Here is an 18529-nt window from a genome sequence, read left to right on the forward strand (position 1 = left end):
CTATTCAATGAATAATAATAATATTTTTATTATTTATACCCCATCTGGCTAGGTTTTCCCAGCCACTCTGGGTGGCTCCCAACAGAACACTAAAAACAGAATAAATCATTTAAAACTTTCCTAAACAGGGCTGCCTTCAGATGTATTCTGAATGTCGGGTAGTTGTTTATTTCCTTCTGATGGGAGGGCATTCCACAAGGTAGGTGCCGCTACCGAGAAGGCCCTCTGCCTGATTCCCTGTAACCTCACTTCTCTCAGTGAGGGAACCACCAGAAGGCCCTTGGAGCTGGACCTCAGTTTCCAGGCTGAAAAATGGGAGTGGAGGCACTCCTTCAGATATACTGGGCCAAGGCTGTTTAGGGCTTTAAAAGTCAACACCAACACCTAATTGTGTTCAGAAACGTACTGGGAGCCAATGTAGGTCTTTAATGAAGCTGAATATTTAAAGGATTCCCAAAGTTTATATTATTTATTGAATTTATTGCTCCTTTTTTAAAAAAAGAAAAGTGACCCAAAGCAACTTACAAAATGATATAAACAATAAAGTCATTTTTTAAAAAATCAACCTTGTTTATCTACTGTAAACTTTTGGTTGTTGGTTTCCCCAGTTTCAACCTTCTGAGCCTTACTTTGCACCTGACGGTGATAGCTACTACAAAATCATCAGCAACGCAGATGGCTATAAGCATATCCACCACATTGGTATCAATAGCACAGGGGTAAGTAACAGATATATAAATAAATCATTATGGATTTAGGTTCTTGTATCATATAATTCCATTTTTATCTACCCATTTTATATGTTAGGAAATGAAGCCCATTACATCTGGAAAATGGGAAGTAATCAGCATAGCTGCTTTAACGAATAACTTCATGTGAGTATTCATCAAATTTAGTTTTAAGTTTAGTGGAGAAAGGGAGGGTAATGTTTAAAAAGCCTATTATGGTTTCTTAGTATCTGCTGTAGTGATGTCTCTTAATTAGAAGCAGAAATTACCTCTGCATTTATTTATCTGCAACATTTGCATGCAGCCCTATAACAACATTGGCGGCTTCCAATGAAGAAGGAGGTAACTGCAAATACAAATAGCACATGAAATTATAAAACTAAAAGCAAAAATGGAACAAAAACCCATGGTACCCTTGAAGTTTACACAAAGCTTTAAAAACTGGCCAACATTAGTTATTTTAAAAGGCCTGGATGGCCTCTGAGATGCAAAGTTAGTGGGAACAGATGTAAAGTTTCTATGAGGAAGGGGAACCAAGTAGTATAGGGGATTTTGTGCAAGAATCCCTTTTCTAGCCTGTACCATACTAATTCTGCATGCCCCAAGTCTTCCCATTTGGATTAGCAGGAGCCATCTTGGAAACCAACTCAGTTGCCTAGCAGATAATGTCTTTCAGATAGGCTGAACGTGGATGTCCCTTGATGGGTTTTTTTTTTGGTGGTGTTTCAAAGCCCTCTAGCCAGATGTAGCTAAAGACAGGGATATGTTAAATTGCAATTGACTTAAGCACATTGATTTCAGTGAGGTTTAAGTACCACTAACCTTTATTGAATTTGGAGCTTTTGTGTTGAATCTATTTCACCTAAGCTTAGTATTATGCTGGAACATGGATCACTGAATGTTACGGAGACCCAATGCTTAACATAGCATTTCTCTCTCTTTTGGAAGTGCCCTATTGGCTCACAGACTCCTTTCTCCATCCACTATTCAGTGAGATTCATGGAGATCAGTGAGTGCTGGAAATTACTTATTAAATAAGTCATGCAGTTTTGTTTTGTTTTGGATCTGCTGCATTCCTTATGGGATCTGGTGCAGTCCTTTCTTTATTCCCAGGTTAGAATTACCTTAGCAATGATAAAAACAAACTTTGCCAATGCAAGTTAGTCTTACAGCATTGCTATGGTTAGGTATTATATGTAGGTTGATTTTATAGCTGTCTTTTGTATCTGCTTGTGCATTTGAATAATTTCATATTTTGTGTGTCACCTCAGGCAATTTTTAAAATTGGAATGGTGATTCCACGATTTATTGATCAGTCAATCAGTTGGTAACTTGTTTGCTTGTTTCACAGATACTTTATTAGTAATGAATTTGAAAATACGCCAGGAGGAAGACACCTGTATAAGTAAGATTCTGCTTCGCCACATTTTTATTGTAATCCAATACGATATTTTTTCTTTAAGACAATATCATATTTTTAGTTTTTAAGTGTTATTTTTAGCATTAAGCCAAGATAGCTTGTTTTGTCTTGCTATTTTTGAAGCTGTGGTAATGATCTGAGAATGTTTTGAAGTTTACTCCATCTGCTCTACAGAACATCAGTTAAAGAGCTTGGGATATACGCAGAAGGCTGTTAACCACTGAGGCCTGGCGATGCTCAGAATGGGGTATTGATTGATTTATTATTACGGTTCTTGACCAGCACACATAAATATGCAATACATAAAAACAATAAAAGAAAACAAGAATATCTAAAAATAGACAATAAGTATAAGTTTTAACAATTGGTTAAAAGAAAACTAATTAAAAGAGTATTACTACTTGGAGAGGTAGACTACAGCAGTTAATATCACTGGGGTATTTTACGATCCTCTGGTCTGGCCAGTCAGTGGGTTTGATCTAGAAATACCCAAGAAGTGGAAGATTTCATGCAACACATACTTGATGGATCTTCAGACTCTATACAAGACTCTGTGCAATATTTTGTGCAAAGCTTTCTTGCACTAATAGAAAGCTTCTGCTCGATTTCAGTTCCCTTTTCTCATGGAACGATCTGACAGTACATCAGAAAAAAGCCCACCCTGTGCAAAGAGGCCTTCCACTCACAGAAGAGCACCTCTGAACACAACCCTATATTTCTGATAGCCAAATAGGGTTTGCCTTTGGAATGCGTTCAGTTATAAATGTAACAGCATATGGTGTCAAGATTTGATGGACTTTGCATAATGGGAAATTGTACGGCTGTTTTTGCTTCATTTTGCTGGATGTGTAGGATCTGAGTGATGAGGTTTATCATGACACAGTCATAGGGTAGCTAGCCAAATATGTGCTGTGATGAACTGCTAGCAGACGGGTGCATGGCTATCTTAGAAATCCACATTTTCCATGTAGTAATGGAGTGATCTTCAATGGGAAGAAGGTTGCTGTAGCTCTTAAATGATTCATCAAAGGAATAAAAAGTATGTTTACTGTGATACAGATGGCACAACATGGAGGAACTTGGAACACCATGGAGACAGAAAGTTCTTCATGCAGCTGAAAATAATATAGCAAAACTTTGAAAGAAAAGCATGCAAAAAGAGATATGCATGCAAAACCAGAAATTATTCAGTGTGAAAGAAGCCAGCTAGCTTTCAGGGGCCCACTCTATGGCACCAGGAGGCAGTCTCCTTGTTTTCTTTACTGTAGGACCAAGGGCTGGGAACCAATCCTGGGAGATCCCCTGCCCACCATGGGTGTGAACCTTTCCTACCCTGGATGTTGGACTTCCGGAAATAATTTCTTGCTCTTTTATGTATCCTTGTGGAGGTGCTGTCCTGGCCTTTCTGGGTTTGGCATAGGTCTTCCTGTGCCTTTGCTGTCTCCGGATTGATAAGCAAGGAGGACAATAATCTGCTGGCAAGTGAGGGGACAATTTGCATCTCAATCAAGGCACAGGGCAGAAAGGCTTAAACTTCTCAGCACATTTCAGCACTGTGTGTATGTGTGTGTTTTTGCTGTAGCCCCCCAAATCAGTGGGTGTTGGAAGGGGCATAAAATTTGCTTTAGGGAGCCAGATTATCCCATGGAGATTAGCCACTCCTGTTATAATGGAACAGTTGTGCTATAGTAGTTAATTCTTACTTTAATATCTAGTTGAAAACAGGACGAGATAGAAAGAAGTGTTGCCAGTTGTGTAACCTTTTAAACTGAAATAAAGTTAATCCAAGCCAATTTGGGTGGAGTTCTTCATAATTGCGATTTAATGAAACTAACTTCAAGTTAATCTGTTTTTTATCTTTTTTGCAGAATAGCATTAAATGATTTTAAACAAACATGCATAAGCTGTAATCTAAACAAAGAAAGATGTCAGTATTATTCAGCATCCTTCAGCAGAAATGCAAGATACTATACCCTGAATTGCCATGGTGAGTACAGCCTACCCCATCTGATATAAGTGTGACTTGATACCTGGACCCCAGTGCTTATACCAGGCCTACAACTCCCATTATCCATAGCTAGCAGGACCAGTGGTCAGGGATGATGGGAATTGTAGTCTCAAAACATCTGGAGGGCCAAGTTTGAGGAAGCCTGATTTATATTAATCATAAGAAGAAAAAGCAAATTGGTTGTTCTTTAGCCTTAATAGAAGAAAGAAAAACATTCAACTAGACATATAGCACCAAAAAAGGACAGAGCTCTTGCACCTGTTTGACAGTAGAACAGACTTCCATGAGAAGTCATATGGTAGAATCGCAGAATTGTAGAGTTGGAATGGGTCAAAGGGGTCATCTAGTCCAACCCCCTTCAGTGCAGGAATAGTTTGCCCAATGTGGGGCTTGGATCCACAACCCTGAGATGAAGAGTCTCATGCTCTATCTACTGATCTATTGGTGGGCTTGCCTTCCTTGGAGGTTTTCAAGCAGAAGTTGGATGGCCATCTGTCATGTATGATCTAATTGAGATTCCTTCTTTGCTGGGAGATGGGACTAGAGCACCCTCAGGGTCCCTTCCAATGCAATGATTCTATGGTTCTATGAATAATTGTGTAGGAGCCTTATCATTTTTTCTTTTCTTTTTTTTTGCATCTGGTTACCCTAGCTCAATTTTGTTATACTGATAATATTGTCATGAATTTAACTAGCTGTACAGTGTTACCCCAACACACACTTCCACACAGATTGCCAAAGCAAATGCTGCATATTTCCCCAGGATTCAACCTACAACACATTTCGTTGGCTAATGTGCACCTTGGACATCATTTCTAAAAAAAAGTGCTGAGCAATGAGAAGAGCTACCCAGTGAACTGTTGTTTCTCCTCCTGCTGCCTAGAATGGGAAAAAAAGATTGAGATACAAATTTTGGGAAGCAGAAAAAAGGCTAAAGGGAAATTGTTGCCTTGAAACTTCAGGCAGCGAGTACTGGAAAAAGTACTTGAGGCAAAGTTTCCCTCACTCTATCTTTCCCCCCAGAATAGGCCCCTGCCTGAGCAAAGGGTTTGGCTTAAGTTGCGTAAAACTCTCCATTAATGCCTTGATTTAAAAGAAAATAACTTGAGTTTTTAACACTCTGTTCATAACAGGTCCTGGTGTGCCATCTTTCACCTTGCTCAACAGCAGTACAGATGCAGGTACTTTTCTGTTTTTGCTTTAGACATCTGCAAATGCATAGAAATCTGTGGATGTTTACCACCTGCTGGTAGAATGAGTTGGGCTGTAATCCTATGCATACTTATCTGGGGTTAATCAAACATAATGGTCTTGCTTTTGAGTACAGAAGCGACAAACAAAGTCAGTGGGACCAGTAACATACCCTGTTTCTCATATTTTAAGACATACCCATAAAATAAGCCATAGCAGGATTTTAAGCATTCAAGGAATATAAGCCATACCCCGAAAATAAGACATAGTGATAGGCGCAGCAGCAATGCCGGCCGCGGCAGGAGGAGGAGGAAAAAAATAAGACATCCCTTGAAAATAAGCCATAGTGTGTTTTTTTGAGGGAAAAATAAATATAAGACATGTCTTATAATATGAGAAACAGGGTAGAATTAGAGACAATCACTGCAGTCGAATAGATATAACAATACAGCAGTGGTGCATAAGAACACTTTTGCAATACACCAATGCGTGGTGGGGTAGAGCTGCAATGCTAGCTTCCTGGCCGTGGTGTTACCCCAAATGGAACAGAGGGAGGGATGAGGCAATGGTGAGGTTGGGGCTCTGCAAGCCCACAAGCCCACTGGCAGAGCCAGCCTGATTCTCCTGCCTGTGTGGCTGCATGCTCCTTGCCTCTCCCTCTCTCCACCCTGGTAGGCGGTGGCAACACCACTGCCAAGAAGCCGGCACTGTAGCTCCACCCCACTGGGCAAGCTGCTTCTATTGAAATGCACTCATATTACAACATATGGGGAACAGGCTCACATGGTAATGGGGGAAACAAAACTACTAATAGGGAACCTTTGCAGGGGTGGGTGTTGCAGGTTGGGTGGGACCAGAGGCAAGAGTGGGTGGAGCAATGGAGGTGACATGTATTCAGCCACACATAAATCAGATGTTTCTGCTCTCTGGTGGATCTTTCCATTCTGCATTCAGGCAGGAAACAGTCATCATAACAGCAAGACACACTAGAGGCCACTTGAAGGAGGACCTGGAGTCCTCCAGCACCAGTGAAGTCTGTGGCCTGGGGAGGAGGCATGGCATAGGGAGAGTCCTAGGGGCTGCATAGAGAGCTCCATAGGGCTACATATGGCACCGAGATCTGAGGTTCTCTAGCATCTGGTTTAATCCAATGCATGTTGGTTTGGAAGTTTGATGGGATTTTGTTCTCAAGGAACTTTCATTAGGACTGCATTCTTAGAGGTGTAAATCTAGTGATATAATATGATTTGTCTCAAGAGGAAGTGCCCAACTTGGCAACTTTCCTTTTTGATGGCCTATTGGTGGCATAACCAGAAGATATGGGTTGGGAAAGGAAACTGGCAGAGTGATAAATCCCTTTTAGTGTACAGTGGTACCTCGCAAGACGAATGCCCTGCAAGACTAATTTTTCGCAAGACGAATGCATCTTGCGATCTGAAGGTGACTCGCAAGACAAATTCGTTTTGCAAAAAATTCATCTTGCGAATCGCGGTTTCCCATAAGAATGCATTGAAATTTAATCAATGCGTTCCTATGGGCAAAAAAAGAAATTTCAATGCATTCCTATGGGTAACCACGATTCACAAGACGATTTTTTTTTGCGGAATGAATTAAATTCGTCTTGCGAGGCACCACTGTAGCTCATGTGGGGAACTCCTGTATATTTGGGTGCTAGGATGGAGTGACGAAATAATATATACCACATACTGGCACAGAGACTGATAGCAATTAACAAAGTGGACAGGGAGAAGTGACTGTGGGGGAAATCCCTTTATGTGTGAACTGGCAAGCTGGGATGGTTGCCAGTTAGGCTCATATTTGTGAGCCTGTTCCTTAGATCTTGAATGCTCTAGGAATGGGTAAGGAAGGGGGTCGTATTGGTAGGAAGGAGTTCAGATCGTTCTTTCTGTTGCTAATTCCTCTGCCCCTGGTTTCATAGACACACCTTATTGTACTGCTCTCCAGTACAGTAGAACTTGGGATTTTAAAAGTATTTTGTCTATATGTAAACTCATCTCCCGTATTCATCTGTTTCATGTGTAGTTATTAAGGACCTGGAAAACAATACTGAATTTGATAATATGCAGAAGAATGTCCAGATGCCCTCTAAAATACTAAAGAACATCACATTGCATGAAGAAAGTAAGTTTACAAACCAGTTGTAACTTTGATTGTGGATTTTTTTGTTTTGTTTTTTTACTTCTTCAGATTTATCATGAAATAGATGTGCATTCAGAATTTCGGAGGTCCTAATTTTGCAATGTATTTATCAGTCACTTTTGTTAAAAACAACTCATTTGCATTTAATGCTCAGTGCTGTTTCTGAAGAGAAGGTGAAGCTGCATTTCCTCATTTGACGTGGAACTAGGTATGAGAGTTTGAATTTAAAGCCAAATTTGCACTTTCTGAAGCAATATGAGAACCAAAACAGCCTTCCTTTGAAATGTGCACTTATCTGAATTTTTTGGTGAAGTCCTTCAACATTTACAAAAGTGCATATATTACGGTTGCATAAAAATGAATATGTTAGTGAAAATAACATAAAGAAGTACATTATATTAACAACATTTGCTTGCAAAAATGTGTACATTAGTCAAAATTGCATACAAAAATGTGTTGATTAGGAAAAATTCACAGTAAAATGTATGCTCAACTTTACCTTATCCTTCTTTATCTTACTGCTACCACCTCTCCAGGGTAGAAGCTAATGGGTAAGATAAATTTCTTTGCTTTCCTACACAGGTCCAGACATTTGAGCTCAGCATGTTTTCAGTTACGGTAACTTTCCAGTAGAAAGATAGCCAAGGATCCTATTTAGAGAAAAAATGTTGCTCTCTCCTAGATTTCAGACCACATAAAATTACTCCAAAGGAGCATTTCTATATTTCTGAACAAATAAATTGTTCTGCATTGTAAATGACTATTTTTATTCCCTTTGCTAAAAATAAATAAATGGGGGAGGTGGCTGTTTCATCTGTCTTTATAATTCCTCCAACTATCCCACACACTTTTAAAATACAGAGTTCAATTACATCTTGGCTATATAAAACAAAAACTTTTATATCTTTAGTTTATTTACCCATACCCCCACCTCCACTGAAAAAGTACTGTTTTTAATTTATACCAGAATTTATATCCTGCTATCACCTCCAGAAGGAGTCACTCGGAGATGCTAACAAAACGTAAAACAATGTTAAAAATCAAAACAACATTAATCCCATTGTTTTAAGCAATTACGCCTAACAACCCAGAAATAAAAGCATTTTTAAAAAGGAGGGACCTTTGAAGGGCAAAGCTTGACAACAAATAAATTAATCAGCAGCCCAGTGCCAAATGGAAGTTTTTAGGTGGTTTTTGATGGCAATCCTACATCTACCAAGCCAAGCACATGACATTTGTCCAATCAAGGTGTATTTGGGTCACGTCTGAGCATACTAGGAATTTGTAAACGGCCCAGTAGACCTCCACCCCCATCGTTCAGCCAGGAAACTGAGGTCCAGCGCTGAGGGCCTTCTGGTGGTTCCCTCACTGCGAGAAGCCAAGTTGCAGGGAACCAGGCAGAGGGCCTTCTTAACAGAGGCGCCCACCTTGTGGAATGCCCTCCCACCAGAGGTCAAGGAAATAAGCAACTATCTGACTTTTCGAAGACATCTGAAAGCAGCCCTGTTTAGGGAAGCTTTTTATGTTTGAAGTTTTATTCTGTTTTTAATGTTCTGTTGAAAGCTGCCCAGAGCGGCTGGGAAAACCCAGCCAGATGGGCTGGGTAGAAATATATTATTATTATTATTACTACTACTACTACTACTACTACTACTACTACTACTACTACTACTATGCTTTTCAAGTTGTTATATCACCTAAGCATAACTTAAAGCTTATTTTCATGTTGCATGCCCAGTCATGATTTTCCAGGGTGGGGGTGGGTTTGTGTTGTGACAGACAAAAACTTTATCCATACTGTATAAACATTCTCTTAGTCTGCACATGATCCGTTTCTGAAACACCCATTCATAGCATCAATTCAGTAGCTTGCACAACTCCCCTCCCCCAAATTGAATTCAGTAAATTTACTTCTGAGTAGACATGGGTAGGACTGCAGCTTTAATGTTCTTTTTGGGGGTTTTAAAATTGGGTTATTGTTTTTTGGTTTGATTTAATATGTTGCGGTCTTGTTTGTGAACTGCCATGAGACCTCCGGGTATAGGGCGGTGTATAAATTGAATAAATAATAATGCTATTTAAAAAATCTGTTAAATAAAATGGCACCCACTTCAAATGTTCTATTGAACATGTCCTGGGCTGTGATAGGTTTGATTTCCCGATACAGCAAAACTCCAACCTTTTTCATAAGAAGGAAGAGTCATGCCGAAGAGATCTACGCCTGTGGAGATTATGCTACTTTTCCATTTTGGAAAATTTCAGACTTTCTATGGTCTGAGGAAAGATGCTGATGATTGCATAATTGTGTCATGTAGATGTCCCCTAAAAATGTAGGTGAATGAATTACCCTTGATATCTTATTCTATCTTGAAGGCATTTCCATGCATGGAAATGGCTCTAATGATGAGGTTGCAGAATCTGTGGGCAGTATTCAGTGCTAAGTTTTACCTGACCCATTGAAATGAAGGAACCTGACTTGGTTATGTTCAATACCACCCTGTGTGTTTACAGGTACTGAAGCATTGGCATAACGTATCTTGGGTCAGTTTGACCTGTATTACAGTTCTTGGACATATAAAAATATGAGGAGGCTAGATTTTTCTCATATTGTCCCAATAGCCTTGTCACGATTTTTAGGCATAGGGCTTTCAAATAACTTTTGATGGTTGTCCCTGTTTTAGAATGAAATACAAGTGAAGACGCGGGTGGCCCTGTGTTCTAAACCACAGAGCCTAGGGCTTGCCAATCAGAAGGTTGGCGGTTCGAATCCCCACGACGGGGTGAGCTCCTATTGTTCGGTCCCAGCTCCTGCCCACCTAGCAGTTCGAAAGCACGTCAAAGTGCAAGTATATAAATAGGTACCACTCTGGAGGGAAAGTAAATGGCATTTCCATGTGCTGCTCTGGTTCGCTAGAAGCAGTTTAGTCATGCTGGCCACATGACCCGGAAGCTGTCTGCGGACAAACGCTGGCTCCCTCAGTCTATAGAGCGAGATGAGCGCCACAACCCCAGAGTCGTCCGCAACTGGACCTAATGTCAGGGGTACCTTTACCTTTACCTTACAGGTGAAGAACAGTGCTGTAGTAGTTTAGAACACTCCGATTCTCCTATAAAAGAAGAAATGTTAGGGCATTGTCAAACAAAATTGGAAACTCACTGCCAAATTAATAGTTTGCTCAATCTGTAGTAAGTATGCTTTGCCCAAATGCTTATATCTAAGAATGTAGGCTTTTGCTTCAAGCCAGAATTGGAACTCACTCTAAACCAGAGTCCACTCTTTTATATGAGTGCATCTTTCAGTTATTAGTTACTTGCATCAGTGAAATGTTTTCATTCCTGTTTTCAGCATTCTGGTATCAGATGATCTTACCTCCTCACTTTGATTCGTCTTCATCAAAGAAGTATCCTCTACTTATTGATGTGTAAGTTGAAGTACTTGAGCATATTATACTTTATTACTTGTCCAACTGGGTTCTGTATGAAGGTGAAACGAAACAGCAAACGCAATTGTTCTTATGATCATCAGCTTGACTTGATATGGTTCAGGGAGGCGAGGAGCCATTTAGTCAGGCCAGTGGAGTTGTCCCTGCTGCTGTCACTAGGTGAAATGGCTAATAGTAGATGACTATTTAGGGAGAAGAGGAGCTAAATAGTTTACTAGCAACCCTTTCAAAGACTATCATATAAACATAAATAACAATTTTGGCCTTTTAAACAACAACTACCCACCAAATTTTCATGTACTGTAGTCAGATTGTCTTATTTCATGGTATCAGCATAGCTGTCAAGTTTTCCCTTTTCTCGTGAGGAAGCCTATTCAGCTTAATGGAATTTCCCTTAAAAAAAGGGAGAACTTGACAGCTATAGGTATTAGTGACCTACGAAGCCCCATGGGATCCTTGCTACGAAGATACTGCTACTCAAGATCAGCAGCAATCGCCAGGAAGGCCTCTCAGCCTTCCCAAACTAGGTGTATGGATGAAGAGAAACCAAGAGAGAATCTTTGGTTAATTTGAGAGTTCACATTATTCTTTATAAGCTTTTTATTTGTGCTGCTGCTAAGTAGTTTTTATGGCTGTTTCTTTCATCAAGATTGGGGAAATGCATAAGAAAATATTTTCTAAATAATCCAAAACAAAAACAAAAATGGGTTATCCCCATCAACTACAGAAAAGAAATGTTAAGATGTGAGCAAAATCTTGTATATTCTGATGTACGGTGATAATATTTCCCTTGAAAACTGCATGCTCTACAGCAAGGGAAGAAATCTTGGTCTACATCAGAGGTCAGCATCCTAAGGCCCATGGGCCGGAAGCGAGCCACCCGCTCGGCGAGTCCCCGCGCACTGCACTAAACCGGCACAGCATGGCGAGGTGACTCTCTTCCGCAGCTCCGGAAATCGCTTCAGCGCATGCCGGAAACCATGTCTGCACATGTCCGTGGCACCAGAAATTGCTTCTGTGCATGCCCAGACACTGGAAATCGCACCTGTGCAGAAGCTATTTTCGGCATCTGGGCATGCGCAGAAGTGATTTCCGGCGCTGCGGACATGCGCAGACGTGATTTCCAGAGTCGCATTGCACCAGCCCGGCCCACAGAGGATCCCTGCAGGAGTGATCTGGCCCATGCCGGGTAAGCCTTGCCGACCCCTGGTCTACATGCACTCAAATGTCTTTGTAATCAAATACCTAGTTGTTGCAGATACAGGAAGAACACTCTACTGTTATATGCCTTCTATCAGGCTATTGAGGCTCCTTCAGAGCTTCCACATCTTGGAGAAATGGTGGCTATGTTGCTTCCTGGCTTTTACATCTAAAGTATTGGCAGAAGATGTTGTTTCCCCTCCTTACCATGCAATAAATAAATAAATAGTCTAAATATTGTTGAACATATCAGAACAAAATATTTGGTTGAGTTCCAAGCAATTGAACTCTGGCCTTCCTACTCTTGGGAGAATATTCCAACTCTCCCTGGTGTCTCTAAGACAGGGGTTCCCAACAAAATTTTCTCGAGGACCCCTCATCGAGCCGCTATTGTGACAAGGACCCCCATTAATTCCTAATCCTAAAATTAAAAAGTGAGAGCCAAATTAAGAGTCTTTTTAGTTACAACAGAGTACTCCAGTTAGTTTAAATTTTCAGTTCTTAATGAGTTGAGTTAAATCTCTCCTTTGAGTCCATTATTTCTGAAATATTAGGCTCCAAACTTGAAACTTTCACTCTGAAATCCGACTGCATGTCGAGCCGATTCCTATATTTGTTTTTCATGAAACACATGGAAGAAAATGCTTGCTCACACCGATATGTGGTTGCAAATAGAAGGATCTTTTTCATTGCCTTATCTCCAAGTTTCTTGTACTCCTTGCGTGCTGATGCCCAGAAGTCTGTAATTTTATCACTGATGAAAATGTTTTTCATCGTACCACAGCTGGACAGATCCACAAGTTGACCTCGCTCTTCTTTTTTTGTGTATATCTTCACAGCTGAAGGGATTTCGAATCCATCTGTCCTCAGGGTCAGGTTCAGGGAAATACTCTCTAAAAGTGGTGGCTAGGCTGCGTAGATGCTCGGCTACATTGATCTTGATCTGGTCAGGCAAACTCTCCTCTGATGACTCCAAGAATTGTTTTAAAGTAGAAAAGTTAGTTAGTGACTTGTTTTCTATCCTTGATGCCCAGATCTGACACTTTTTGACCATAGCACTAATCTTATCCTCAACTTTGAACATGTCTACATTTTTTCCTTGTAAACTCAAGTTTAACACATTCAAGTGTTCAAACACATCAGCTAAGTACGCAACTGAGCAAAGCCAAGAGAAGTTAGTGAGAAAATCTGCGTACTTTGTGTCAAGAAGGAAGAGACGAACCTCGTCTCTAAGTTCAAAAAATCTTGACAAGATCCTACCTCGAGAAAGCCATCTTACTTCCGTATGAATAAGAAGTTGCTCATGCTCACTGCTGATCTGTTTACACAACAAAGAAAATAATCTGGATTGTAGAGGTCGAGTTTTAATGTAGTTGATGATTTGAACTACTTCTTTAAGTATCTTTTGCAAGTCTACACAAATCCAGACTGGAGTCCCTGAGACGGTGGGATAGTGTCTTGCACACTTCCTTCTGGCAACTCCTGCCGCCCAACTGGTGCCAAATGTATTGCTCGGCTTTCCTTTGGACCACATCAGCGAGGCTGAAAAGGGGGTGTCTTATAATTTGGGCAGCCCAGGACCTCCATATACACAAAGTGACCCCCAGGGAGGTCACTTTGGTGCAGAGGCACACTCCATTGCCTCTTGATACAAATGGATGCCAACAACAACAATTAATTATAATATTGCATTTTATTGTATTACACTTTGAATACTATGGAAGTAAAAGAAGCAAAGAAAAATACAATTAAGGAATTATACAGCATATCACAATTTCTACAACTGCAATAAAATTTACTAAGTGTTCCCCCAAGACCGTCAGCAATATTAAGGTGGTCTGTTGGCACATCGCCCCAAGGAATCCTGGGAATTGTAATTTGTTAAGGATGCTGGGAAATTGTAGCTCTGCTATGGGTAAACTAGAGCTCCCATAATTTTTTGGGGGGTGGGGGATCGTGTTTTGAATCTGCTGTAAAGGTATGTATCATGTTTCACAATGGGCAAAATGAATGCTTGCTTTTTTGGGGGGGGGAGTAATATCCATTTCCATTTGGTTTTTTAAAAAATGTTTTTAATACTGAAATATTGCACACAGTGATATTTCTGTAACAAAGGCTGCCAAGACCTCTTTATATATAAAAAAGAATTGTGGCCCGTATTAGTTAGTACAGTATGATGGGCGTTCCTTTTCGAATTGGATATTTTACATCAGGCTCCAACATGTCTTGGGCCTGACCTGATCCCACCCAGATCAAAGCTCCATCCCATTGACCCACACAGCCTGTTTGCTGTCACTTTCCTCGCTGGGCAACATTTGCTGGAACTGGGGGAGCTGGAGGCACGAGGGAAGCGGCTGGAGGAGGAGGGGGAGGTCCTGATTGTTCCTGCGTCTTTGTGTGTGTGTGGAGAGAGAGAGATGTGTCGTCGGCTTCTCTTCTCCTTTTGAGAGGCTCCTGAGTTGCAAGGTGCGACGTGAGCCGCAGACAATGGGCGCTTTGAGAAAGGAGGCGGGGAAGCGGTGCGCGCTTTGGGTCTGGCGATCTCCAAAAGCTACGGCGCAGGGCCGAGTCAGAAAAAAACTTTATAAAACACCTTTGCATCCATTTAAACACCACTGCATTCCGTTGATTCAAGCTACAGGACCGTGACAGAACTCTAACAGTGACAGAACGCTAACAGAACTCTTCCAACAGAGCAAAGCCTCTTCTCCCTCCTCCCTATGTCCCAGTGAGGGAGAGGGTGGCAGCGGCAGCGCGTTCGGGGGCCCTCCGATGTGGGCTTCAGCGCGCTCGGAGGCTCGGGGGCTCTCTTTCTCCACCGGAGCGTCGGCACTCCGCGATGTAGCCTGCCCCAAGCCCCAAGGCCACGGCCGGGCGTCCTCGGCGCCGATCTGGCGCGGTCGCTGGGGGGGGGGTTAGGCTAACAACGCAGCAGCGGCTGCGGTTTGGGTTGCTTTTTACCGTTTGGGGGCTGATTTGGTGGCGCTGGCACGTTGGTTGAGTTTAGGAGCTCCACGCCAGCGTGCCTGCCGCCATCTTGCCTCGCCGGAAGGCCCCGTTGCGGACCCCTCCGGCATAGCTCGCGGACCCCTGGGGGTCCGCGGACCACCAGTTGGGAACCTAGGCTCTAAGAGACAAAAGGAAAAAAGGGATGCAGGGACTGTGTGAGGCTGTTGCTGTTTTTGCTAAGCTTGCCTTTGTGTCAGCAATATATAGTGCCTGCCAATAACAAAGAACAATGAGAAGTAGCCTCAGGTAAGTTCTTAAATGTGACATTCCTAGAAGGTGTTGCTTTTCCATTGCACTCACTGCTATCATTAGGAAACAAAGTACACAGGAGGTGCTCATTAGCTTTGAGGACAAGAAGTCAGGATTCTGCTGAAAACAGCTGGTTTGTTAATTCTCTTGAGAAGTAGACCTGAGCTTATTGAAATCAATTGAAACATTCTTACTGACATCAAGATATGACCTCTAGATCAAGCCACTGTGTGCAGTAGGAAAAACTCTTAACTAGAAAACAATTGCCAACTGATAGTTACTTTAAAAAAAAGAATATGTGGACTAGGAAATACTATTGTATGTTGCACAATTGGTTAAAAAATCAGTCTCCCATACTTATCCTGAACCTGCAAAGGCAGGTCAGAAATATAACAAAGGCACATTCACTGGATCTTGAACATATGCTCTTGGTTGCTTTCTTTCTCCACACATCTCTGCACATATTAATGTATTTGCATTAATTACCCTGCCTCTTCTAATTGTGGATTACAAAAAAAATTGCTTTTCATAGTACAATAAAAGCAAAAATACTGCATTTGCTGAGAATTGACTCTCTGAGGGAATATACATTAGTTGTAACTGGGTTTTCTATGATCCTATTGATTTGCATTTTTAAAGCTTAATGGTGTTACATAATTATCACTGGAATTATTAATTATTCGCCTACTTAAAATTTCAATGAGCAGTAATGAGCAAGGCCTTTTGCTTTTTAAAAAGTGGTCCTTGTTAACTAATCTGAAGTCTGTTCTATAGTTTTTTAGGACAACATGTGGAAAGAATAATGTGGCGGTGATTTTTAGATGGCTGGCATGTTTTAATTGCAGAAACTTCAGAAAGGTGCATAAAAGCAAATCTAGAACTAGTTGGTACTACTTCAGTACAAGCAAGAATAGTTCTTCCATCTTCTTCTTTGGTGATCACTCATAGCCGAGTAAGATTGTCTTCCATGACCATGGTTTTAACAGTGAGTCCATAAGTCACTGTGGAGGCCAGTTCTGGATCCGCACGTCCCTCCACAGTGGGGATGTAGGTTTCCAGGCGGGAGGTGAACACAGTGATGGTTTGCCAAAAATGCCTTCCTCTTAGCACGTTTCTCCCTTTTGTCCTGAGTTTGAGCGTTTCCAAAGCCCATGACACCTTTGGGAAAGGCTGTTCTTCCATTGGAGCACTCAAAGGCCAGTGTTTTCCAGTTGTTGGTGTTTACACTACTTTTTTATAGATTTGCCTTGAGAGAGTCTTTAAACCTCTTTTGTTGACCACCAGAATTATGCTTTCCATTTATAAGTTCGGAATAGAGTAGTTGCTTTGGAAGACAATAATCAGGCATCCATACAACATGACCAGTCCATCAAAGTTGATGTTGAAGAATCATTGCTTCGAAAGGAGCATAAAAGCAAATCTAGTAGTAGTCTGGTACTACTTCAGTACAAGCAAGAATAGTTCTTCCATGAATATACTACTAGATTCCAGAACTTTCCGGGGCTTATAGCTACTGGCCTTGTGAATCGTTATTTTGAGTGCACTGTCAAAGAGCCAGTAGGCACAAGGTGATCACATGGAAGTATTCATGGTAGCCTCTACCACTAATCCTTTGACACAGTGAGTTCTTGGTGGTAGTAGCAATTCCCAAGTCTCATTTGACAATTAGGGTCAGTGCTAAGCTTCAGTGGAACTTTGACATTCTGCCATTGCTGGTGCACCTGATGGCTGAGCTGCGCCCCACCTGCCATGGTTACTGCCACCTGCTGCTCCTCAAGCCCCCCAATGGGATTGCAGTTTTTAGTCACTCACCTCCTCCTTCTGGATAGGCTTACCTGGTAGCCATGTTCTCAGGGAATGGGGGGGGGTGGAGAATCAAATTGTTAATAATTTATATATTAAGTGAAAACTTAAAAACAAAAGATGCTTTGTTTTGCAGCAGGAACAAACTAGTGCACATTGAAAGGTAACTAAATGCAAGTACTATTGTACTTGTTCAAAGACTAAAAGTGACTTAGGTAAGAAACATAGTTGCTGAATATTAGGGTTCCACTGGATCTGGGCCAATGAAGCATATTATTTTACAACAGAAAGATTGAACAGAGGGCAAAAAGCAAGCTAAGCTAAAATTCTGACCCACAGAGTTCATAAATTGGTACATGTATTAGCACAGAAATGCCATATTGTTCAACCTCCATTTTTATTATATTTCACTATATTTAACATGATGGTAGCGTTGTTTTAAATAGTGCACAACACTGGGGTCTTCTGTATAAATGCATTTTAAAACAAATCGAGAGCTGTCATTCTCAAATTACTCTTCATTGCTTCGGTTGGATTTCTCCTTTGACTCGTTACAATTAAATAAAAACTTCATAAAAACCCTTCAGTAAAATACTTAGAAAACTAAAATCCCTCCACCCCTGTATGACACTAGCTGTTGAAAGCAAATGACAATTTCCTAGAGTGCACAGACAAACCAAGCAGTTCGTGAAATCTTAAATTCCAGTTGTATTTTCCTGTTTGTTTAGAAATTTAGTAATGCTGAAACAAATATAAAGCAGCATGCGAAAGCTTACCTTCGACTCATTTTACAGGTATGGAGGACCCTGTAGTCAGAAGGCAGACTATGCGTACCGGATTAATTGGGCAACATACCTTGCAAGCACAGAAGAGATTATTGTGGCTAGTTTTGATGGCAGGGGAAGTGGCTACCGAGGAGACAAAATCATGCATGCAATATATCGAAGACTTGGAACCTATGAAGTTGAAGATCAGATCGAGGCAGCCCGGTAAGCACACCTCAACCCTTTCATTTTAATGCTGCATATTTAAGTAATCTTGTTGTGGGAAAGTGACTTTTGTATGTTATTATGTACTTATTATGCTATGCTACTATGAAATTGTTACTTTGTTAGTGTTTGTTTGAAATGCATTCCTGTTTCTTAGCTGTAAGCTGCTTTGAGCAAGATTTTGTTTGTGGGAAAGTGGCGAACAAATAAAAGTAATGAATGAATGAGTGCAAATGTTGGGGAACAAGTAATACAAAAATAAACTTGGGCAGTGAAGGATTTGTTCCATAGAAATACATACCAAATCTTAAAATTTATTATGTTCGTAA

The 18529-nt window shown here is 41.0% G+C and overlaps 1 protein-coding gene across 1 annotated transcript in view; it reads left to right on the forward strand.

Moving 5' to 3' along the window:
• DPP4 (dipeptidyl peptidase 4) overlaps positions 1 to 18529 on the forward strand; it is a 59792-nt gene that overhangs the window by 23771 nt on the left and 17492 nt on the right. Inside the window, exons 13-20 of the mRNA XM_035132551.3 lie at positions 609 to 719; positions 808 to 875; positions 2080 to 2133; positions 4017 to 4135; positions 5290 to 5337; positions 7391 to 7489; positions 10854 to 10929; positions 18006 to 18200. Of these exons, the coding sequence (XP_034988442.1) occupies positions 609 to 719; positions 808 to 875; positions 2080 to 2133; positions 4017 to 4135; positions 5290 to 5337; positions 7391 to 7489; positions 10854 to 10929; positions 18006 to 18200 (770 nt within the window). The remainder of the gene's footprint in view (positions 1 to 608; positions 720 to 807; positions 876 to 2079; positions 2134 to 4016; positions 4136 to 5289; positions 5338 to 7390; positions 7490 to 10853; positions 10930 to 18005; positions 18201 to 18529) is intronic.

This window comes from Zootoca vivipara, chromosome 1 (genome assembly GCF_965207765.1).
Source record: "Zootoca vivipara chromosome 1, rZooViv2.hap1.1, whole genome shotgun sequence".
Taxonomy (NCBI): Eukaryota; Metazoa; Chordata; class Lepidosauria; order Squamata; family Lacertidae; genus Zootoca; species Zootoca vivipara.